General features: G+C 51.3%; 1 protein-coding gene across 1 annotated transcript; it reads right to left on the bottom strand.

Annotated features, from left to right (window-relative positions):
- Positions 1-19,638: 19,638 nt before the first annotated feature.
- LOC138671861 (uro-adherence factor A-like) lies at positions 19,639-25,227 on the bottom strand. Its single transcript, XM_069759990.1, has 6 exons — positions 25,217-25,227; positions 23,819-25,137; positions 22,400-23,542; positions 21,377-22,177; positions 20,708-21,244; positions 19,639-20,654 (listed from the first exon to the last, which is right to left on the bottom strand). Exons 1-6 carry the CDS (start codon positions 25,225-25,227, stop codon positions 19,639-19,641), a joined length of 4,827 nt encoding a protein of 1,608 aa, XP_069616091.1.
- Positions 25,228-25,294: the final 67 nt, after the last annotated feature.

Below are 25,294 nucleotides of genomic sequence, written 5' to 3'. Positions count from 1 at the left end.
CATACAAATATGCCAAACAGTTATAAGAATAAACAGGAGAAAAGTTACAGAAATAGGAAATTTGGAGTCTGATTTCTGCTCCCTGAGGGGGGGGGGGGATGAATATGGACTGGAACACATCAGCTCGGCTGCCCTCAATCTGTGAACAGCTTTGTATGCGTGCAAGCCTAGTTTATATAGTTAACTTCTAGAACAGCCTCTCAGGTTAATATTATAATTACTTGTTTTTGATTGGACCACGGCCACTCCCTCAATGAATATATTATTTCCTCTGAAATTCTCTGTGTAAGTTCTCACTGATAGATAGTGTCAGGCTGTACTTGACAACTCCCTGCAAAAGAGCTAGAAGGTGTGAAATGCTTCCCCTTCTTCCTGGTTCCCAGCAAGTCCCCCTGGCGATATTGGAGACAGTAGACTGCTCAGGATACCATATATTGTGAAACCTGCAGCCTTCAGAGCAGATGTTATATTACAGCTAGTCACACAATCAACCTATACATATTTCACTACACACATACAGTATATACCTATACATATTTCACTGCACCTCCCTCCTTATGAACGTGGTTGACTTGCAGGTCAGCTCCCGAGCGCGTATCTGGTTCCGCCCCACCTTGGTGAGATAAACCAACAGCATTGCCATGATCGATTCCTCCTAGGTATTGTACTGCCCGCATGGCTACATGACACTTCCCCGGCTTAACAGTAAGACCTGCAGTTTTAAGCCTTTGCAACACCTGAGAAAGATGTGCGAGGTGTTCCTCCCAAGAATTACTAAAAATGGCTATATCATCAAGAAAAGCGATGGCAAAACCATCACATCCTTCCAATAAGTGATTGACCAACCTCTGGAAGGTGGCAGGGGCATTCTTCATACCAAAGGGCATCACCAGAAACTCAAACAGCCCGAATAGCGTTATAAAGGCAGACCTCTCCTGAGCTTCTCTGGTCAGGGGTATCTGCCAGTATCCCCTACTCAGGTCCATGATGGTAAGGTACGATGCTTTAGTTAGCTGCTCTAACAGCTCCTCTATCCTCGGCATGGGGTAGACCTCACATGTAGTCAATACATTTAATTTCCTGTAGTCTACACAGAACCGGGTAGTACGGTCCTTTTTTGGGACAAGAACCACAGGTGAGGCCCAGGCACTCTGGGATTTTTGTATCACCTTGAGTTTCAGCATCTCCTCTACCTGTTCCCTCATGTGTGCCTTCACCTCTGCTGACACACGGTACACCGACTGCTATACTGGGGGATTAGTACCAGTGTCCACATGGTGAACTGCTAAGTGCGTCCTCCCAGGCTCCCCTGTGAAGACTTCGGTGAACTCGCTGAGCGCCCCCATCAGCTCAGACCTCTGACTGTGGGACAGCTCAGGGTTAAACTCTGCTGACTCCAGGGACTCCATGTACTTAGTCCCGGCCCCCAAATCTAATAACAGATCAGCCTCCCCCTCTTCAGGCCGGCTACAGACAGGTAAGACACAAGCCTCCCTGTCATGATGAGCCTTCAACATATTCACATGAAACACTTTCTGACGCTTTGCATGCTCATCTAGGGTCACCACATATTTAGCCGCTTGTGTACAGTGTATGGTCCCTCTGTAACATAGGGACCAACACCCAAACCTTCTGCCCTTCCTCGTAGACCCTCAGTCTGGCATTACGGTCGTACCAGACCTTCTGGTTGGTTTGGGTCTGGGTCACGTTCTTATGGGCCAGGTTGCTCAGTTTTTGCATTTCTCTGAGCCGCAGTACATATTCAACCACTGAGATTCCATTAGTTCTGGGGTCGTCCTCCCAACAGTCCTTAATCAAATCAAGTGGCCCCCTGACCTCCTCCCATAAACCAGTTCGAAGGGGGAGAATCCAGTAGACGCCTGGGGTACCTCCCTGTAGGAAAACAGCAGATGGGGGAGGTACCGCTCCCAGTCTCTCCCTTCAGTCTCCACCAGCATTTTGAGTATTTGCGTTAATGTTCCGTTAAAATGCTGGCAGAGTCCGTTTGGGGATGATAGGCGCTGGCCACAAAATGCTGCACTTGTATTCTTTCACAGAGGCTTTACATCAGATCGGACATGAACTGGGTTCCCTGATCGGTCAACATTTCCCTTTGGAAACCCACACGAGAGAACACAGTCAGTAAAGTATCCGCCACTTTGTCTGCTCGGATGGAGGATAGTGCCACAGCTTCCGGGTATTGTGTAACATCAGGGCCGCCATCAGGGCATTACAGCCATGACTGGCGTATGGGACCCAGTAAGCAGAGGGGGCCCGCATCAGGCCCCGTCTAATCTGCTCACCGGGCCACCCCTGCAGGCGCTGCGGCACACTATTGACGTGCAGGCCCGTGACCGCACGTCAATAGTTAACAGCCGCCGAGAGTCAGTCGGAGGCTAGCAGCAGACTTGAGCGGCCGCAGTGCGCAGTCGCACTTCGCCGGCGTCTGACGTCATCGTCAGCCGCCGGTGAGTGCGTCCTTCACCTGGGTGGAGGAGCTTCGCCCGCCGCAGGAGCACACGGCCAGGTAAGAAGTATTTTTTTTTTTTGGTAGCGGCGATCCAGAGGAGGGGGCCCGGGGCAGAAAGCTGGACACGCTGGGGCAGAGGAGATGCTGGACACAGGGGCAGAAAGCTGGGCAGAGAAGATGCTGGACACAGGGGCAAAATGCTGGACAAAGGGGCAGAAAGCTGGGCAGAGAAGATGCTGGACACGGGAAAAATGCTGGACAAAGGGGCAGAGGAGATGGAGGACACGGGCAGAAAGCTGGGCAGAGACGATGCTGGACAAAGGGGCAGAAAGCTGGGCAGAGGAGATGCTGGACACGGGCAGAGTGCTGGACAACAGGGTAGAAAGCTGGGCAGAGGAGATGCTGGACACGGGCAGAATGCTGGACAAAGGGGCAGAAAGCTGGGCAGAGGAGATGCTGGACACGGGCAAAATGCTGGACACGGGCAGAGGAGATGCTGGACACGGGGGCAAAATGCTGGACAAAGGGGCAGAAAGCTGGGCAGAGGAGATGCTGGACACGGGCAAAATGCTGGACAAAGGGGCAGAAAGCTGGACACGGGCAGAGGAGATGCTGGACATGGGGGCAGAATGCTGGACAAAGGGGCAGAAAGCTGGGCAGAGGAGATGCTGGACACGGGCAGAATGCTGGACAAAGGGGCAGAAAGCTGGGCAGAGGAGATGCTGGACACGGGCAGAATGCTGGACAAAGGGGCAGAGAGCTGGGTAGAGGAGATGCTGGACACAGGGGCAGAGTGCTGGACAACGGGGCAGAAAGCTGGGCAGAGGAGATGCTGGACACGGGCAGAATGCTGGACAAAAGGGCAGAAATCTGGGCAGAGGAGATGCTGGACAAAGGGGCAGAAAGCTGGGCAGAGGAGATGCTGGACACGGGCAAAATGCTGGACAAAGGGGCAGAAGAGATGCTGGACACGGGGGCAGAATGCTGGACAATGGGGCAGAAAGCTGGGCAGAGGAGATGCTGGACACGGGCAAAATGCTGGACAAAGGGACAGAAAGCTGGACACGGGCAGAGGAGATGCTGGACACGGGGGCAGTATGCTGGACACGGGGGCAGTATGCTGGACACGGGGGCAGTATGCTGGACATGGGGCAGAATGCTGGACACGGGGGCAGTATGCTGGACATGGGGCAGAATGTTGGACACGGGGGCAGAATGTTGGACACGGGGGCAGAATGCTGGACACGGGGCATGATTGGAGACACAGGGGGAAGGATGAAAAACATGGCGGCATGACTGGAGACAGATGGGGCAGGATTGGAAACTGATGGGGTAGGATTGGAAACAGATGGGGCAGGATTGGAAACAGATGGGGCAGAATGGAGACACGGGGCATGATTGCAGACATGGGGGCATGATTGGAGACGGGGCAGAATGGTGATATGGGCATGATTGGAGACACTGGGGGCAGGATTGGAAACAGATGGGGCAGGATCATGGGGCAGGATGGATACGTTGGAGACAGATGGGGCAGAGTGGGGAGATCATATGGGGCAGGATGGATACTCATTAGGGCAGGATGGGAGAACATATGGCTGATGCCAGGAATGAGACACACGGGGGCTAGGATGGCGAATATTATTACCATAGGGGCTAATTAAGGGATATTATTACTGCAGTGATGTATTTATTTTATTTTTTGGGTATACTGTTTTAAATGGGGGGCAGTCCTGTTACTGTGTAGAGTGATACTATGTTGCCTTCTTCATGTGGTGTAATGTAGAAGTTGGGAAAATTAAGTAATGTGTTCTGCAAGCGGGACTCGAGATAACTGTGTTATTCCCTGCAGAAACGAGTCCTGGCTGGAAGGAATGATGGCGGTCTGTGCTGGATGAAAGATGAAGGACTTCACCTAGAGACGTCACTGGTGAGTCAATGTTACCTATACGCTGACACTATACACTGTATACTATATACAGAGCTCCTGTGTATAATGTCACCAGTGATCACTGTATTACCTATACATTATATACAGAGCTCCTGTGTATAATGTCACCGGTGATCACTGTATAGCCTCTACACAGACACTGCATACTAAGTACAGATCTCCTGTGAATACTGGTACTTATGGTAATAGTATTGTGGGGTGTTTTTTTTTTTATTACTGATCAGTATTGTAGTATTCAGTCACTATGTGGTGGTAATATGTGGTCTGGTCATGGTGTTGTGGTATTTGTTCCTTGTATTTGATATTATTCTGTCACTGTGGTGGTAATATGGTGTCTGGTCATGGTGCTGTGGTATTTGTTCCTTGTATGTGGTATCATAGGTCATTTTAAAAATTGAAAACTAAATAAAAATAAAGTTAAATTGTATTGCATATTTTAACAAATAGTTAAAATTCTAACAGTAGAGTAGGGCCTGGCCAAAAGTGTCTACCTTGTCATTTTGGTGGCTTAAAAAATCTTTTGGCCAAAACAAAAGCTGCCGGCTTTATGTGTGATCTGGTGATGGGAACTGCCAATGTGTGATGTGTGATAGGTGAGAAGTGGAGATTTTCCAAGAGAGAGCGGTGGGACTGTGGAGGCGGGGCTGGGGTGGAGCCTCGGCGGAGTCTCAAGGGGGCCCCGAAAATTCTAGTGGCAGCCCTGTGTAGCATAGTCCACCACTGTGAGGATGTACTTTTTGCCAGAGCTGCTAGGGATTGCAAGAGGCCCTATGATATCCACAGCCACTCGCTGGAAGGGTTCATCGATCACAGGCAGTGGTATCAATGGAGCTTTCTGTATATTCCCAGACTTCCCAACTCTCTGACAAACTAAGGAGGATCGACAGTAATTGGCAATATCTGTCCCCATCTTGGGCCAATAGAAGTTATGTGTCAGGCGAGCTTTAGTCTTTTGTATTCCAAGGTGTCCGGCCAAAGGAATTTCATGGGCAATCCTCAATAATTGTTCCCTAAATGGATAAGGGATGATCAGCCGCCGTTCATAGTCCCATGATTCTGTAGTATCCGTGGGGATAGTCTCTGTATACTGTCTGCCCTGGTCCCAGTATACTCTCTCTTTGTCAGAAGCAGCAGGGGGTTGGTCTGCAAGACATCTGAGCTCCTCCAGACTGACATCTGTCTGCAGGGCCTCCTGGAAGCTCTGACTGTCAGCCTGCAGGCCCTGGCCTAGTGTGACTGCCAGGCCCTGGTCTGAAGCTGAGTTTTCAGTGTCTGTTATCAGGGACCTTGGTGGGTCTGCCATGTGTGGAGGCTCCGGGACCACAGTATGGGCCTCCTGTCCTGACAGTTCTGTCTGAGACTCATCCTCTAATCTCTGGTTCTGAGTCTGAGCCGCAGCCTGACTCCGGGTCACAGCTACCACATAATTACAGTCCTGTGCATTGGGACATTTTCCCTCCTTGAGGAGGGGTCACTGAACCCTCACCAGAGCCCCCAGGCCGACCAGGATGAGCCACATGAAAGGCACGAACAAGATCGGGAGCATGGACATCAGAGGCAAAAATCCAGGAATTATCCTCCTGAGCATAACCCTTCCATTTAACCAGATACTGGAGTTTCCATCTTGAAACACGAGAATCCAAAATCTTCTCCACAATATACTCCAATTCCCCCTCCACCAAAACCGGGGCAGGAGGCTCAACAGATGGAACCATAGGTGCCACGTATCTCCGCAACAATGACCTATGGAATACGTTATGTATGGAAAAAGAATCTGGAAGGGTCAGACGAAACGACACAGGATTAAGAACCTCAGAAATCCTATACGGACCAATAAAACGAGGTTTAAACTTAGGAGAGGAAACCTTCATAGGAATATGACGAGAAGATAACCAAACCAGATCCCCAACACGAAGTCGGGGACCCACACGGCGTCTGCGATTAGCGAAAAGTTGAGCCTTCTCCTGGGACAAGGTCAAATTGTCCACTACCTGAGTCCAAATCTGCTGCAACCTGTCCACCACAGTATCCACACCAGGACAGTCCGAAGACTCAACCTGTCCAGAAGAGAAACGAGGATGGAACCCAGAATTGCAGAAAAACGGTGAAACCAAGGTAGCCGAGCTGGCCCGATTATTAAGGTCGAACTCAGCCAAAGGCAAAAAGGACACCCAGTCATCCTGATCAGCAGAAACAAAGCACCTCAGATATGTTTCCAAGGTCTGATTGGTTCGCTCGGTCTGGCCATTAGTCTGAGGATGGAAAGCCGAGGAAAAAGACAAGTCAATGCCCATCCTACCACAAAAGGCTCGCCAAAACCTCGAAACAAACTGGGAACCTCTGTCAGAAACAATATTCTCTGGAATGCCATGCAAACGAACCACATGCTGGAAGAACAAGGGCACCAAATCAGAGGAGGAAGGCAATTTAGACAAGGGTACCAGATGGACCATCTTAGAAAAGCGATCACAGACCACCCAAATGACTGACATCTTTTGAGAAATGGGAAGGTCAGAAATAAAATCCATAGAGATATGTGTCCAAGGCCTCTTCGGGACCGGCAAGGGCAAAAGCAACCCACTGGCACGAGAACAGCAGGGCTTAGCCCGAGCACAAATCCCACAGGACTGCACAAAAGCACGCACATCCCGCGACAGAGAGGGCCACCAAAAGGATCTAGCCACTAACTCTCTGGTACCAAAGATTCCAGGATGACCAGCCAACACCGAACAATGAAGTTCAGAGATAACTCTATTCGTCCACCCATCAGGGACAAACAGTTTCTCCGCTGGGCAACGATCAGGTTTATCAGCCTGAAATTTTTGCAGCACCCGCCGCAAATCAGGGGAGATGGCAGACACAATTACTCCTTCCTTGATGATACCCGCCGGCTCAGATAAACCCGGAGAATCGGGTACAAAACTCCTAGACAGAGCATCCGCCTTCACATTTTTAGAGCCCGGAAGGTACGAAATCACAAAGTCAAAACGGGCAAAAAACAACGACCAACGAGCTTGTCTAGGATTCAAGCGCTTGGCAGACTCGAGATAAGTCAAGTTCTTATGATCAGTCAATACCACCACGCGATGCTTAGCTCCTTCAAGCCAATGACGCCACTCCTCAAATGCCCACTTCATGGCCAGCAACTCTCGGTTGCCCACATCATAATTACGCTCAGCAGGCGAAAACTTCCTGGAAAAGAAAGCGCATGGTTTCATCACTGAGCAACCAGAACCTCTCTGTGACAAAACCGCCCCTGCTCCAATCTCAGAAGCATCAACCTCGACCTGGAACGGAAGAGAAACATCTGGTTGACACAACACAGGGGCAGAAGAAAAACGATGCTTCAACTCTTGAAAAGCTTCCACAGCAGCAGAAGACCAATTGACCACATCAGCACCTTTCTTGGTCAAATCGGTCAATGGTTTAGCAATACTAGAAAAATTGCAGATGAAGCGACGATAAAAATTAGCAAAGCCCAGGAACTTTTGCAGACTTTTCAGAGATGTCGGCTGAGTCCAATCATGGATGGCTTGGACCTTAACAGGATCCATCTCGATAGTAGAAGGGGAAAAGATGAACCCCAAAAATGAAACCTTCTGCACACCAAAGAGACACTTTGATCCCTTCACAAACAAAGAATTAGCACGCAGGACCTGAAAAACCGTTCTGACCTGCTTCACATGAGACTCCCAATCATCCGAAAAGATCAAAATGTCATCCAAGTACACAATCAGGAATTTATCCAGGTACTCTCGGAAGATGTCATGCATAAAGGACTGAAACACTGATGGAGCATTGGCAAGTCCGAACGGCATCACTAGATACTCAAAATGACCCTCGGGCGTATTAAATGCAGTTTTCCATTCATCGCCTTGCTTAATTCGCACCAGATTATACGCACCACGAAGATCTATCTTTGTGAACCAACTAGCCCCCTTAATCCGAGCAAACAGATCAGATAATAATGGCAAGGGGTACTGAAATTTAACCGTGATCTTATTAAGAAGGCGGTAATCTATACAAGGTCTCAGCGAACCATCCTTCTTGGCTACAAAAAAGAACCCTGCTCCTAATGGCGACGATGACGGCCGAATATGCCCCTTCTCTAGGGATTCCTTCACATAACTGCGCATAGCGGTGTGCTCAGGCACGGACAAATTAAACAATCGACCTTTTGGGAATTTACTACCAGGAATCAAATTGATAGCACAATCACAATCCCTATGCGGAGGTAGGGCATTGGACTTGGGCTCATCAAATACATCCCGGTAATCAGACAAGAACTCTGGGACCTCAGAAGGAGTGGATGACGAAATTGACAGAAATGGAACATCACCATGTACCCCCTGACAACCCCAGCTGGACACCGACATGGATTTCCAATCTAATACTGGATTATGGGCTTGTAGCCATGGCAACCCCAACACGACCACATCATGCAGATTATGCAACACCAGAAAGCGAATAACCTCCTGATGTGCAGGAGCCATGCACATGGTCAGCTGGGTCCAGTATTGAGGCTTATTCTTGGCCAAAGGCGTAGCATCAATTCCTCTCAATGGAATAGGACACTGCAAGGGCTCTAAGAGAAACCCACAACGCTTAGCATACTCCAAGTCCATCAAATTCAGGGCAGCGCCTGAATCCACAAATGCCATGACAGAATACGATGACAAAGAGCAGATCAAGGTAATGGACAGAAGAAATTTCGACTGTACCGTACCAATGGTGGCAGACCTAGCGAACCGCTTAGTGCGCTTAGGACAATCAGAGATAGCATGAGTGGAATCACCACAGTAGAAACACAGCCCATTCAGACGTCTGTGTTCTTGCCGTTCAACTCTGGTCAAGATCCTATCACACTGCATAGGCTCAGGTTTAAGCTCAGGTAATACCGCCAAATGGTGCACAGATTTACGCTCACGCAAGCGTCGACCGATCTGAATGGCGAAAGACATAGACTCATTCAAACCAGCAGGCATAGGAAATCCCACCATGACATCCTTAAGGGCTTCAGAAAGACCCTTTCTGAATATAGCTGCCAGCGCAGATTCATTCCATTGAGTGAGCACTGACCACTTTCTAAATTTCTGACAATATACCTCTATCTCATCCTGAGCCTGACAAAGAGCCAGCAAATTTTTTTCTGCCTGATCCACTGAATTAGTCTCATCATACAGCAACCCAAGCGCCATGAAAAACGCATCGATATTACTCAATGCAGGATCTCCTGACGCAAGAGAAAATGCCCAGTCCTGAGGGTCGCCGCGCAAAAAAGAAATAACAATCCTAACCTGTTGAATTGGGTCACCAGAAGAGCGAGGTTTCAAAGCCAGAAATAGCTTACAATTATTTTTGAAACTCAGAAATTTAGTTCTATCTCCAAAAAACAAATCTGGAATAGGAATTCTCGGTTCTAGCAAAGAATTCTGGACCACAAAATCTTGAATATTTTGAACTCTTGCCGTGAGCTGATCCACACATGAAGACAGACCTTTAATGTCCATTGCTACACCTGTGTCCTGAACCACCCAAATGTCTAGGGGAAAAAAAAGACAAAACACAGTGCAAAGAAAAAAAAATGGTCTCAGAACTTCTTTTTTCCCTCTATTGAGAATCATTAGCACCTTTGGCTTCCTGTACTGTTATGAAAGGCAATTCAGAATCACAATGGACATGGAGGTCAGAGCACATACAGTGAACTGACAATAACCCAAAATAATAGAACGAGCTCTGAGACGTGGGAACTCTGCAGACCGCAATCCCTAAGCCTATCAAACCACACTAAAGGTAGCCGTGGAGCGCTCCTGACCAGAACCTAGGCGCCTCGTCACAGCCTGAGAAACTAGCTAATCCTGAAGATAGAAAAATAAGCCTACCTTGCCTCAGAGAAATTCCCCAAAGGAAAAGGCAGCCCCCCACATATAATGACTGTGAGTAAGATGAAAACACAAACATAGAGATGAAACAGATTTAGCAAAGTGAGGCCCGACTAGCTGAACAGAACGAGGATAGGGAAGATAACTTTGCGGTCAGCACAAAAACCTATAAAAAACCACGCAGAGGGGACAAAAAGACCCTCTGCACCGACTAACGGTACGGAGGTGGTCCCTCTGCGTCTCAGAGCTTCCAGCAGGCGAGAAAAACCAATTAAGCAAGCTGGACAGAAAAATAGCAACAAAATAACATAAGCAAAACTTAGCTTTGCAGAGCAGCAGGCCACAGGAATGATCCAGGGAAAAACAAGTCCCACACTGAAACATTGACAGGAAGCATAGATCAAAGCATCAGGTGGAGTTAAGTAGAGAAGAAGCTAACGAGCTCACCAGATCACCTGAGGGAGAAAACTCAGAAGCTGCAGTACCACTTTCCTCCACAAACGGAAGATCCCAGAGAGAACCAGCCGAAGTACCACTTGTGACCACAGGAGTGAACTCTGCCACAGAATTCACAACAGGGAGGATAAGGGAGGGTAGAGGTGGGATTGAGTTAAAGGTGCAGTTAGAATAAAGGAGGAGACCCACTCCTCCACCATGTCTGTCGCCAGGGTGAGGGGTGTGGGTGAAGTGTAGGCCGCCATAACATAGCGCAGCAGGAAAGCCTGTGTCAGAGGGTGTCAGCCATGTTTCAGTGAGGCCCAGGAAGGAAAGATTAAGAAAGGTAAAGAGGTCGTGAATCACGTGGAGTTTATTGCAGATGGAGCGGGCATTCCAGAATGAGACAGGGAGCAGGGTGGTGGGTGTCAAGGGCATGGATCTGAGGTGAGCAAGATTTCGGGTGTTTATGTTGGGTTGGGAGCGATAGAAGGGGCAATAATGGGAGGTATGAGCTGTGGGGGTCCAGGGATGGGAGATATGTCGCCAGCAGTGAGGGGAAGCAGAGAGAGACAGTAGGCGGGAGGAGAGTGGGCAGCTTGTTTTGTGTTTTATTAGGTGAGATCTGAGGTTGAGAAGCAGGTCAGTGGAGGTCAGGTGGAGAAGCAAGGGAGAAGGAGAGACTATTACTTGGTTAGAGGGTGCTGGGGTTTAGGGATAGCGAAGCAGAGTGAGGAGTAATGGAACCAAAACTGTTAGAGCGTATGTCTGCATGATGAGTAAGTGTGGGGGGAAAGGGAAAGAAGTTTAGTACGTTTATTAACAGTGGTTAGTCGTACCTTCTGTTCACTTCTGGCTCATTAGAGACCGACCACAGTCAAAACAGACCTGTGACTGAATTTATAACAGGCTAAGTGCTCATGAAATAGGCCAGGTGTGATCAGGAGTGAGGAGCAGCAGGGAGACTGACCACAGACACAGGAGGGGATTAATTAGACATCAGAAGGGAAAATGCAAAAGGAAATAGATCCAAATGGAAAGATAAAGCCAACTGTGTGTTAGCATCAAAGAATTAAGGTGGGAAAACATGCAAGAAGAAAATAGAGATGAAAAAAAAACCAGATGGACACAGGGTGAGTTTGATCAGGAAAGATAGGTGATGATTTGATTTTTATAAAAATCTAAGAACAAGATTCAGTTCTCCACCATCCCTCAGGACTAGTTTTTATGGTCCTGTCCTCCCTACTCTCCTTTGCTGACTTTTTTGGAGAATTTTATCACCCCTTAATCCAGGTGTGATTGTCGCTCTTCAGGAAAAAGTTGCAGCTTTCTATTCGAACCTGTTTAAGATACCCAAGAAAGAAAGAAAAATCTATCTCATTCTGAGGTCTCTCATCAAACGCGTTCAATCTTGTCGGAATGGAATCTCGCTGTGAACAGAGAATCTGACCACAAAGGTCCGAACCCAGACGCATAACACAGTCAACGCAGCTGTGAACCACGGAGCAAAGGGTGACATTTTAGAGAAACTATCCACCACAACTTAAGAAGTGGTAATCTCTTCTGCCTCCTGAAGGTCGGTTACAAAGCCCATGGAAATTGTGCATGAGGGTTCTTGTTCAAAAGGCAATGGCTACAAAGAATGCCGGTAATTCAATTACCGGCTTTTGCTTTCTCCTTCCTAAACCCGACATGATATGAGACATGATTACATACAGTAAACCATCTCATATTCCCATTTTTTTTTGCATATTCCACACTACTAATGTTAGTAGTGTGTATGTGCAAAATTTGGGTGCTGTAGCTATTAAATTTAAGGGTTAAATCGCAGAAAAATTGGCATGGGCTCCCGCGCAATTTTCTCCGCCAGAGTGGTAAAGCCAGTGACTGAGGGCAGATATTAATAGCTTGGAGAGGGTCCATGGTTATTGGCCCCCCTGGCTAAAAACATCTGCCCCCAGCCACCCCAGAAAAGGCACATCTGGAAGATGCGCCTATTCTGGCACTTGGCCACTCTTCCCACTCCCGTGTAGGGGTGGGATATGGGGTAATGAAGGGTTAATGTCACCTTGCTATTGTAAGGTGACATTAAGCCAGATTAATAATGGAGAGGCGTTAATTATGACACCTATCCATTATTAATCCAATAGCATGAAATGGTTAAAAAAACACACAATATTGCAAAGTTTTTTAATGAAATAAAAACACAGGTTGTTGTAATATTTTATTGCACTCTCAATCCACCTGAAGACCCTCGCTCTGTAACAAATTAAAAATAATAAACCAGCAATATCTCATACCTTCCGTAGATCTGTAACGTCCCACTATGTAAATCCATCTGAAGGGGTTAAATTATTTTACAGGCAGGAGCTCTGCTAATGCAGCGCTGCTCGTGGCTGTAAAACCCCGGGGAATGAAGGTAATGTAGGTCAATGACCTGTAGTTACCTTCAGTCACGGTGATGTGCCCTCTGCTGGATGTCCTCATATGAACTCGAGCCTGGTAAAATATTCAGAAAAGTTCCCAGGCTCGAGTTCATATGAGGACATCCAGCAGAGGGCGCATCACCGCGAATGAAGGTAACTACAGGTCATTGACCTACTTTACATTCATTCGCTGGGGTTTTACAGCCACGAGCACAGCTGCATTAGCAGAGCTCCTGGATGTAAAATTATTTAAACCCTTCAGATGGATTTACAGCGTGGGACGTGACAGATCATCGGAAGGTATGTATATTGTTGTTTTTTTATTTTTCCTTTGTTACAGAGCGAGGGTCTTAAGGTGGATTAAGAGTCTAGTAAAATATTACAACGACCTGTGTCTTTATTTCATTAACCCTGCTGTTCTGTTCGGTCTGGGGAGACCTATTTTGAACTTTGGTATTTTTTGGGGTGTTCAAGATGCGGTTCTGAAACTTGTGGTTGATTGACTTAAATGAGGATGGGTCGGTCGGCCACGGGTTTCAGAGCCGCATCTTGAATATTTTAAAGAATATTGAAGTTCAAAGTCGGTCATTTTTGACCAACAGAACAGCAGGGTTAAAAGACTTTGTAATAATGTGTGTGTGTTTTTTAACCATTTCATACAATTGGATTAATAATGGATTGGATTAAGAGTCTAGTAAAATATTACAACGACCTGTGTCTTTATTTCATTAAAAGACTTTGTAATAATGTGTGTGTGTTTTTTAACCATTTCATACAATTGGATTAATAATGGATAGGTGTCATAATTGACGCCTCTCCATTATTAATCTGGCTTAAGAGAGAGTGGCCAAGTGCCAGAATAGGCGCATCTTTCAGATGTGCCTTTTCTGGGGTGGCTGGTGTTGTGAATTCAGCTTTTGGGCTCCCTCTGGTGGTTGTAGGGGGTAATGCAGTTGTGCCTGGACTGCAGGATTGGACAGGTGTATCTACTAATTGCAAGACTGACTGGGGTATATAGCTTTGCAGGACTCTTTAGTCCCTGCCAGTTGTCCATTGTTTTTGGAGGATTCACTTCCCTGCTGGTCTCTCCAGTTTGCTGTGCTTTTCTACAAAGATAAGTCCTGGCTTTGTTTTTGCTGTTCATCTGCTGTGGACCTTATAGTTCTGTGCATATTCATGTTTTTGTCTTGTCCAGCTTTGTCTGTGAAGGATTTTTTTGCAGCCAAGCTGTGTCTCTGGAGATGCAGATATACCCCCCATGTCTTTAGTCAGATGTGGTGATTAGTATTTTCTGTGGTGGATATTTTCTAGTGTTTTAATACTGACCGCATAGTACTCTGTTCTATTCTTCCTTTTTAGCTAGTATGGCCTCCTATGCTAAAATCTGATTTCATATCTGCGTATGTTATTTCCCTCTCCTCTCACAGTCAATATTTGTGGGGGGCTGTCTATCCTTTGGGGATTTTCTCTGAGGCAAGATAGGTTTCCTGTTTCTGTCTTTTGGGGAAGTTAGTTCTGAGGCTGTGCCGAGGGGTCTAGGGAGTGTTAGGTACCCCCCACGGCTACTTCTAGTTGTGCTGCTAGGTTCAGGGTTTGCGGTCAGTACAGGGACCACCTTCTCCAGAGTACGTCTTATGCTGCTCCTAGGCCACCAGATCATAACAGGCTGGGGGCAGATGTTTTGTCCAGGGGGGGGCCAATAACCATGGACCCTCTCCAGGCTATTAATATCTGCCCTCAGTCACTGGCTTTACCACTCTGGCGGAGAAAATTGCGCGGGAGCCCACGCCAATTTTTTCCACGATTTAACCCTTAAATTTAATAGCTACAGCGCCCAAATTTTGCACATACACACTACTAACATTAGTAGTGTGGAATATGCAAAAAAAAAATGGGGATATGAGATGGTTTACTGTATGTAAACCATGTCTCATGTCGGGTTTAGGAAGGAGAAATGAAAAGCCGGCAATTGAATTACCAGCTTTTCTGCTATATCGCGCTGAAGTAAATATATATATATATATATATATATATATATATATGTATATATATATATATATATATATATATATATATATATATATAAAAACGAAACCCGACTTTGGAGCGAAGATCGCCGACCACCGAACCGATCTCACAGTGGGATTGGGTCGGGTTTCACGAAACCCGACTTTGCCAAAAGTCGGCGACTTTTGAAATTGGCCGATCCGTTTCGCTCAACCCTAATGAGCAGTTGAAGGAAACCAGCAGTTTGGTGGAGAAACCCTGTGATAGGCCCATTGTTTTCACAGAGCGGTCTGTGACTGCAAACACGTATCTTGACATATTGGAATTGTATGCAGTGCCACAATTACCAGAAGGTGCCATCTTTCAACAGGACGGCGCTTCTCCATACTATGCCATCATTGTTCGTGAGTTTCTGGATAGAACATTCCCCCAGCGGTGGATAGCCAGGGGTTCTGTCAAGTCCTGGTCACCACGATCCCCGGATGTGACGCTCTTAGACTTTCACTTTTGGTGTTATGTGAAGCAACATGTGTACATTGAACGTATCATCGACATTAATCACTTAAAACAGAATCACAGACGGTTTTCTCTTTGTTACACCAGACGTCCTCACCCGTGTGTGGCAAGAACTTCACTATCGTTTGGATGTATCGTGTGTAGGGTAACACATGGAGCCCACATCGAACTGCACTGAATAGGAATGAATGTACGAGGTGCACTTGCGGATTACTGCAACATTTTTTCAAACTGAGTGTTTTTGGTTTTACTATTCTCTTTTGTGTCTTCAGGTTTCTTGGTGGTGTGTGAACATGATCATACAGACTTGTTCACTGTGCAAGTAGCCCATGTGTTCCTGTTTCCATAATTGTTCTCTTGTGTCTACAAGACTGGGGAGTTCCACCACTCCTCTTGGGCTATCTGCACAAAAGCTGTTCTACCCTGTATGCACACATGGATTTTTCCTCTCTGAACCCTGTTCACACAGGTTATATACAGATGATCAGGTTTTTAAATACATCAGATAGGGATTGCATACATTAGTTAGGACTGCTCTGATAAGGGTATACCGTGAAGATTGGTAGAGCAGCTTAGTATACATTTTTTGCAAAAAACGTATCAACCAAATACCCTGTTTTTTACATCTTTTACTAGCACTTGCGGATTACTGCAACATTTTTTCAAACTGAGTGTTTTTGGTTTTACTATTCTCTTTTGTGTCTTCATGAATGTACGAGGTGTACGGAGCGCAGCCGCGTGTGTACGGAGCGGAGCAGCATGTGAAAGGTGTACGGAGCGGAGTCATGTGTATGAGGTGTACGGAGCACAGCCGCGTGTGTACGAGGTGTACGGAGCGGAGTCATGTGTATGAGGTGTACGGAGCACAGCCACGTGTGTACGAGGTGTACGGAGCGGAGTCATGTGTATGAGGTGTACGGAGCACAGCCACGTGTGTACAAGGTGTACGGAGCAGCATGTGAAAGGTGTACGGAGCGGAGTCATGTGTATGAGGTGTACGGAGCACAGCCGCGTGTGTACGAGGTGTACGGAGCGGAGTCATGTGTATGAGGTGTACGGAGCACAGCCACGTGTGTACGAGGTGTACGGAGCGGAGCAGCGTGTGAAAGATGTACGGAGCGGAGTCGTGTGTAAGAGGTGTACGGAGCCATGTGTACGAGGTGTATGGAGCACAGCCGCATGTGTACAAGGTGTACGGAGCAGCATGTGAAAGATGTACGGAGCGGAGTCGTGTGTAAGAGGTGTACGGAGCCATGTGTAAGAGGTGTACGGAGCACAGCCGCGTGTGTACAAGGTGTACGGAGTGGAGCAGTGTGTGCAATGTGTCTAGAGCGGAGCCCTGTGTGTATGAGGTGTATGGAGAGGAGCCGTATGTGTGGAAGGTATACGGAGCGTAGCAGCGTGTGCAATGTGTATGGAGCGGAGTCGTGTGTGTATGAGATGTATGGAGTGGAGCCGTGTGTGCAAAGTGTAGGAGTAGCTATGCGTGGCCATTATACGATACGAAGTATCATGTGCGGCCAATATACAGTATGGAGCATCATGTGCGGCCAATATACAGTATGGAGCATCATGTGTGGCCATTATACAGTATGGAGCATCATGTGTGGCCATTATACAGTATGGAGCATCATGTGCAGGCATTATACAGTATGGAGCATCATGTGTGGTCGTTATACAGTATGGAGCATCATGTGTGGTCATTATACAGTATGGAGCATCATTTGTGGCCATTATACAGTATGGAGCATCATGTGGGGCCATTATACAGTATGGAGCATCATGTGCGGTCATTATACAGTATGGAGCATCATGTGCGGCCATTATACAGTATGGAGCATCATGTGCGGCCATAATACAGTATGGAGCATCATGTGTGGCCGTTATACAGTATGGAGCATCATGTGGGGTCGTTATACAGTATGGAGCATCATGTGTGGTCATTATACAGTATGGAGCATCATGTGTGGCTATTATACAGTATGGAGCATCATGTGCGGTCATTATACAGTATGGAGCATCATGTGTGGCCATTATACAGTATGGAGCATCATGTGCGGCCATTATACAGTATGGAGCATCATGTGCGGTCATTATACAGTATGGAGCATCATGTGCGGCCATTATACAGTATGGAGCATCATGTGGGGCCATTATACAGTATGGAGCATCATGTGCGGCCATTATACAGTATGGAGCATCATGTGCGGCCATTATACAGTATGGAGCATCATGTGCGGTCATTATATAGTATGGAGCATCATGTGGAGTCATTATACAGTATGGAGCATCATGTGTGGCCATTGTACAGTATGGAGCATCATGTGGAGTCATTATACAGTATGGAGCATCATGTGGAGTCATACAGTATGGAGCATCATGTGTGGTCATTATACAGTATGGAGCACTGTGTGGCCATTGTACAGTATGGAGCATCATGTGTGGCGTCATTATACAGTATGGAGCGTCGTGTGTGGCCATTATACAGTATTGAGCATCATGTGGTGCCATTATACAGTATGGAGCACTGTGTGGCCATATTTTTTTTGTTTATAATTATTCTTTATGAACAGTGTGATCAGCAGTGCTAAATGGGTGTGGTTGGGACGTGGATATGGGTGTGACTAGTGAATGGGTGTGGTCAGAGGCGTGGCCTAAAATTTGCCGCGGCGCGCAAACTTTGTCCCTCTTTTCCAACTTCAATAGGTTGGGAGGTATGATTAAAATATAGAAAAATCTTTAAATGAGGTGTGTCCAAACTTTTGGTCTGTACTGTAGGTACACTTCACCTGTGAGACAGAATCTAAAAAAAAACAGAATCAGATTGTAGGATTTTTACATAATTAAATTGCATTTTATTGCATGTAATAAGCATTTGATCACCGACCAACCAGTCGGTGATCACAGTCCTGATAGTTTTTGTGTAAGAAGCCTCCTAGTCTGTATTAATTGCACCTGTCCAAACTCGTTACCTGTGTAAAAGTCACTTGTCCACACAATCACACTCCAACCTCTCCACCATGGCCAAGACCAAAGAGCTGCCTGAGGACACAATGAACAAAACCGCAGACCTGCACATGGCTGGGATGGGCAAAAGGACAATAGGCAAGCAGCTTGGTGAGAACCACTGTTGACACAATTATTAGAAAATGAAAGAAACACAAGATGACTGTCAATCTTCTGTGGTCTGGGGCTCCATGTATGATCTCATCTTGTGGGGTAAGGATGATTCTGAGAAAGATCAGGAATCGGCACAGAACTACACAGAAGGGCCTGGTCAATGACCTGAAGAGAGTTGGGACCACAGTCTCAAACCTTACCTTTGGTAACACTATGCTGTCATGGATTAAAATCCTGCAGGGCACGCAAGGTCCTCCTGCTCATGCCAGCACATGTCCAGGCGTGTTTGTAGTTCACCAGTGAGCAATTGGATGATCCAGAGGAGGCATGGCAGAAGGTCATGTGGTCAGTTGAGCCCTGTTTGGAGGAAGAATTCGTTCAGCCACAAGAACACCGTCCCAACCGTGAAGCATGGTGGAGGAAATCTCAAACTTTGGGGTGCTTTTCTGCAAAGGGGGCAGGATGACTGCACCGTATTGAAGGGAGGATGGATGGGGTCATATATCATGAGATTTTGACCAACAACCTCCTTCCCTCAGAGCACTGAAGACGTGTCGTGGCTGGGTCTTCCAGCATGACAATGACCTGAAACACACCGCCAGGGCAACTAAGGAGCGGCTCCGTAAGAAGCATTTCAAGATCCTGGAGTGGCCTAGCCGGACTCCAGACCTGAACCCAATAGAAAAACTTTGGAGGGAACTGAAACTCAATGTTTCCCAGCAAAAGCCCCAAAACCTGAAATATCTCGAGAAGGTCTGTGTGGAGGAGTGGGCAAAAATCCCTGCTGCAGTGTGTGCAAACTGCAGGAAATGTCTAAAGAATTGCAGTTCTCTATTAAATATTAAGTTCCGTTGTTCTATTGTAAATTCCTCCGCGCGGCTCCCGCTTTCCAGGTCGCTCTCTTCCTCTATTCCTCAGCGCCGCTCTAGTCCTCCGTGCCGCACTCTTTCTCCATGCCGCTCCCGTCCTGCGTTGCTCCCGCCCTCCAGGCCGCTCTCTTCCTCCATTCCTCAGTGCCGCTCTCATCCTCTGCACTGTTCTCTTCATCTGCGCTGCTCTCGCCTCCTCCTCTGCACCACTCTCGTCCTCCGCGCCGCTCTCCTCCTCTGCACCACTCTCGTCCTCCGCGCCGCTCTCCTCCTCTGCACCACTCTCGTCCTCCGCGCCGCTCTCCTCCTCTGCACCACTCTCGTCCTCCGCGCCGCTCTCCTCCTCTGCACCACTCTCGTCCTCCGCGCCGCTCTCCTCCTCTGCACCACTCTCGTCCTCCGCGCCGCTCTCCTCCTCTGCACCACTCTCGTCCTCCGCGCCGCTCTCCTCCTCTGCACCACTCTCGTCCTCCGCGTCGCTCTCCTCCTCTGCACCACTCTCATCCTCCCCGCCGTTCTCTTCCTCCGCGCCTTTCCCATCCTCCCCGCCGCTCTCTTCCTCCGCGCCGCTCTCCTCCTCTGCACCACTCTCGTCCTCCGCGCCGCTCTCCTCCTCTGCACCACTCTCGTCCTCCGCGCCGCTCTCCTCCTCTGCACCACTCTCGTCCTCCGCGCCGCTCTCCTCCTCTGCACCACTCTCGTCCTCCGCGCCGTTCTCCTCCTCTGCACCACTCTCGTCCTCCGCGCCGCTCTCCTCCTCTGCACCACTCTCGTCCTCCGCGCCGCTCTCCTCCTCTGCACCACTCTCGTCCTCCGCGCCGCTCTCCTCCTCTGCACCACTCTCGTCCTCCGCGCCGCTCTCCTCCTCTGCACCACTCTCGTCCTCCGCGCCGCTCTCCTCCTCTGCACCGCTCTCGTCCTCCGCGCCGCTCTCCTCCTCTGCACCACTCTCATCCTCCCCGCCGTTCTCTTCCTCCGCGCCTTTCCCATCCTCCCGCCGCTCTCTTCCTCCGCGTCGCTCTCCTCCTCTGCACCACTCTCGTCCTCCCCGTCGCTCTCCTCCTCTGCACCACTCTCATCCTCCCCGCCGCTCTCATCCTCCCCGCCGTTCTCTTCCTCCGCGCCTTTCCCATCCTCCCCGCCGTTCTCTTCCTCTGCACCACTCTCATCCTCCCCGCCGCTCTCTTCCTCCGCGTCGCTCTCATCCTCCCCGCCGCTCTCGTCCTCCGCGCCGCTCTCCTCCTCTGCACCACTCTCGTCCTCCGCGCCGCTCTCCTCCTCTGCACCACTCTCATCCTCCCCGCCGCTCTCTTCCTCCGCGTCGCTCTCATCCTCCCCGCCGCTCTCTTCCTCCCCGTCGCTCTCCTCCTCTGCACCACTCTCTTCCTCCCCGCCGCTCTTTTCCTCCCCGCCGCTCTCCTCCTCTGCACCACTCTCATCCTCCCCGCCGCTCTCTTCCTCCTCTGCACCACTCTCATCCTCCCCGCCGCTCTCTTCCTCCGCGTCGCTCTCATCCTCCCCGCCGCTCTCTTCCTCCGCGTCGCTCTCCTCCTCTGCACCACTCTCCTCCTCTGCACCACTCTCATCCTCCCCGCCGCTCTCTTCCTCCGCGTCGCTCTCCTCCTCTGCACCACTCTCCTCCTCTGCACCACTCTCATCCTCCCCGCCGCTCTCTTCCTCCGCGTCGCTCTCCTCCTCTGCACCACTCTCATCCTCCCCGCCGCTCTCTTCCTCCGCGCCGCTCTCCTCCTCTGCACCACTCTCGTCCTCCGCGCCGCTCTCCTCCTCTGCACCACTCTCGTCCTCCGCGCCGCTCTCCTCCTCTGCGCCGCTCTCCTCCTCTGCACCACTCTCGTCCTCCGCGCCGCTCTCCTCCTCTGCACCACTCTCATCCTCCCCGCCGTTCTCTTCCTCCGCGCCTTTCCCATCCTCCCCGCCGCTCTCTTCCTCCGCGTCGCTCTCCTCCTCTGCACCACTCTCATCCTCCCCGTCGCTCTCCTCTGCACCAATCTCATCCTCCCCGCCGTTCTCTTCCTCTGCACCACTCTCATCCTCCCCGCCGCTCTCTTCCTCCGCGTCGCTCTCATCCTCCCCGCCGCTCTCTTCCTCCCCGTCGCTCTCCTCCTCTGCACCACTCTCTTCCTCCCCGCCGCTCTTTTCCTCCCCGCCGCTCTCCTCCTCTGCACCACTCTCATCCTCCCCGCCGTTCTCTTCCTCTGCACCACTCTCATCCTCCCCGCCGCTCTCTTCCTCCGCGTCGCTCTCATCCTCCCCGCCGCTCTCTTCCTCCCCGTCGCTCTCCTCCTCTGCACCACTCTCATCCTCCCCGCCGCTCTCTTCCTCCCCGTCGCTCTCCTCCTCTGCACCACTCTCATCCTCCCCGCCGCTCTCTTCCTCCCCGTCGCTCTCCTCCTCTGCACCACTCTCATCCTCCCCGCCGTTCTCTTCCTCTGCACCACTCTCTTCCTCTCCGCCGCTCTCATCCTCCGCGTCGCTCTCCTCCTCTGCACCACTCTCATCCTCCCCGCCGCTCTCATCCTCCCCGCCGCTCTCTTCCTCCGCGTCGCTCTCCTCCTCTGCACCACTCTCCTCCTCTGCACCACTCTCATCCTCCCCGCCGCTCTCTTCCTCCGCGTCGCTCTCCTCCTCTGCACCACTCTCCTCCTCTGCACCACTCTCATCCTCCCCGCCGCTCTCTTCCTCCGCGTCGCTCTCCTCCTCTGCACCACTCTCATCCTCCCCGCCGCTCTCTTCCTCCGCGCCGCTCTCCTCCTCTGCACCACTCTCGTCCTCCGCGCCGCTCTCCTCCTCTGCACCACTCTCGTCCTCCGCGCCGCTCTCCTCCTCTGCGCCGCTCTCCTCCTCTGCACCACTCTCGTCCTCCGCGCCGCTCTCCTCCTCTGCACCACTCTCGTCCTCCGCGCCGCTCTCCTCCTCTGCGCCGCTCTCCTCCTCTGCACCACTCTCGTCCTCCGCGCCGCTCTCCTCCTCTGCACCACTCTCATCCTCCCCGCCGTTCTCTTCCTCCGCGCCTTTCCCATCCTCCCCGCCGCTCTCTTCCTCCGCGTCGCTCTCCTCCTCTGCACCACTCTCATCCTCCCCGTCGCTCTCCTCTGCACCACTCTCATCCTCCCCGCCGTTCTCTTCCTCTGCACCACTCTCATCCTCCCCGCCGCTCTCTTCCTCCGCGTCGCTCTCATCCTCCCCGCCGCTCTCTTCCTCCCCGTCGCTCTCCTCCTCTGCACCACTCTCTTCCTCCCCGCCGCTCTTTTCCTTCCCGCCGCTCTCCTCCTCTGCACCACTCTCATCCTCCCCGCCGTTCTCTTCCTCTGCACCACTCTCATCCTCCCCGCCGCTCTCTTCCTCCCCGTCGCTCTCCTCCTCTGCACCACTCTCTTCCTCCCCGCCGCTCTTTTCCTTCCCGCCGCTCTCCTCCTCTGCACCACTCTCATCCTCCCCGCCGCTCTCTTCCTCCGCGTCGCTCTCATCCTCCCCGCCGCTCTCTTCCTCCCCGTCGCTCTCCTCCTCTGCACCACCCTCTTCCTCCCCGCCGCTCTCCTCCTCTGCACCACTCTCATCCTCCCCGCCGTTCTCTTCCTCTGCACCACTCTCATCCTCCCCGCCGCTCTCTTCCTCCCCGTCGCTCTCCTCCTCTGCACCACTCTCATCCTCCCCGCCGCTCTCTTCCTCCGCGTCGCTCTCCTCCTCTGCACCACTCTCATCCTCCCCGCCGTTCTCCTCCTCTGCACCACTCTCTTCCTCCCCGCCGCTCTCATCCTCCCCGCCGCTCTCATCCTCCGCGTCGCTCTCCTCCTCTGCACCACTCTCATCCTCCCCGCCGCTCTCTTCCTCCCCGTCGCTCTCCTCCTCTGCACCACTCTCATCCTCCCCGCCGCTCTCTTCCTCCCCGTCGCTCTCCTCCTCTGCACCACTCTCATCCTCCCCGCCGCTCTCTTCCTCCCCGTCGCTCTCCTCCTCTGCACCACTCTCATCCTCCCCGCCGCTCTCTTCCTCCCCGTCGCTCTCCTCCTCTGCACCACTCTCATCCTCCCCGCCGCTCTCTTCCTCCCCGTCGCTCTCCTCCTCTGCACCACTCTCATCCTCCCCGCCGCTCTCTTCCTCCCCGTCGCTCTCCTCCTCTGCACCACTCTCATCCTCCCCGCCGCTCTCTTCCTCCGCGTCGCTCTCCTCCTCTGCACCACTCTCTTCCTCCCCGCCGCTCTCATCCTCCCCGCCGTTCTCCTCCTCTGCACCACTCTCTTCCTCCCCGCCGCTCTCATCCTCCCCGCCGTTCTCTTCCTCTGCACCACTCTCATCCTCGCCGCCGTTCTCGTCCTCCGCGCCGCTCTCATCCTCCTCTGCACCACTCTCATCCTCCCCGCCGCTCTCATCCTCCGCGTCGCTCTCCTCCTCTGCATCGCTCTCTTCCTCCGCGCCGCTCTCATCCTCCTCTGCACCACTCTCATCCTCCCCGCCGTTCTCCTCCTCTGCACCACTCTCATCCTCGCCGCCGCTCTCTTCCTCCCCGCCGCTCTCATCCTCTGCACCACTCTCATCCTCCTCTGCACCACTCTCATCCTCCCCGCCGCTCTCATCCTCCGCGTCGCTCTCCTCCTCTGCATCGCTCTCTTCCTCCGCGCCGCTCTCATCCTCCTCTGCACCACTCTCATCCTCCCCGCCGTTCTCCTCCTCTGCACCACTCTCATCCTCGCCGCCGCTCTCTTCCTCCCCGCCGCTCTCATCCTCTGCACCACTCTCATCCTCCTCTGCACCACTCTCATCCTCCCCGCCGTTCTCTTCCTCTGCACCGCTCCCATCCTCGCCGCCGCTCTCTTCCTCCCCGCCGCTCTCTTCCTCCGCGTCGCTCTCCTCCTCTGCACCACTCTCTTCCTCCCCGCCGTTCTCCTCCTCTGCACCACTCTCATCCTCGCCGCCGTTCTCCTCCTCCGCGCCGTTCTCCTCCTCTGCACCACTCTCATCCTCCCCGCCGTTCTCTTCCTCTGCACCGCTCCCATCCTCGCCGCCGCTCTCTTCCTCCCCGCCGCTCTCTTCCTCCGCGTCGCTCTCCTCCTCTGCACCACTCTCTTCCTCCCCGCCGTTCTCCTCCTCTGCACCGCTCTCATCCTCGCCGCCGTTCTCCTCCTCTGCACCACTCTCATCCTCCCCGCTGTTCTCCTCCTCTGCACCACTCTCATCCTCCCCGCTGTTCTCCTCCTCTGCACCACTCTCATCCTCCCCGCCGTTCTCATCCTCCCCGCCGTTCTCTTCCTCTGCACCGCTCTCATCCTCGCCGCCGTTCTCCTCCTCTGCACCACTCTCATCCTCCCCGCTGTTCTCCTCCTCTGCACCACTCTCATCCTCCCCGCCGTTCTCCTCCTCTGCACCACTCTCATCCTCCCCGCCGTTCTCTTCCTCTGCACCGCTCTCATCCTCGCCGCCGTTCTCGTCCTCCGCGCTGCTGAGCCTGAGGACCAGCGTCACTCATCTCCCGGGTCACGGGTGGAGCACTCCAGCGCCCCCTGCAGTCTTTACAGCTAACTGACCGCGGAACCATAATGACGAGTCCAGCCGTCCGGGGTAATGTATTCGCAGAACACCTCTAACGCGTGGCATGCTGGATG

This window comes from Ranitomeya imitator, chromosome 3, assembly GCF_032444005.1.
Source record: "Ranitomeya imitator isolate aRanImi1 chromosome 3, aRanImi1.pri, whole genome shotgun sequence".
Classification (NCBI taxonomy): domain Eukaryota; kingdom Metazoa; phylum Chordata; class Amphibia; order Anura; family Dendrobatidae; genus Ranitomeya; species Ranitomeya imitator.
The sequence above is the reverse complement of the archived record's forward strand: the minus strand, read 5'-3'. Positions and strand labels throughout refer to the sequence as shown.

What these genes read in the sequence shown, in the direction of transcription:
- LOC138671861 (XM_069759990.1), bottom strand. An exon ending in CGGCGGGGAGGATGAGAGTG is followed by an intron (nt 21,245 to 21,376) that starts GTGCAGAGGAGG and finishes AGAGTGGTGCAG; the next exon opens with AGGAGGAGAGTGGTGCAGAG. An exon ending in CGACGGGGAGGACGAGAGTG is followed by an intron (nt 20,655 to 20,707) that starts GTGCAGAGGAGG and finishes AGGATGGGAAAG; the next exon opens with GCGCGGAGGAAGAGAACGGC.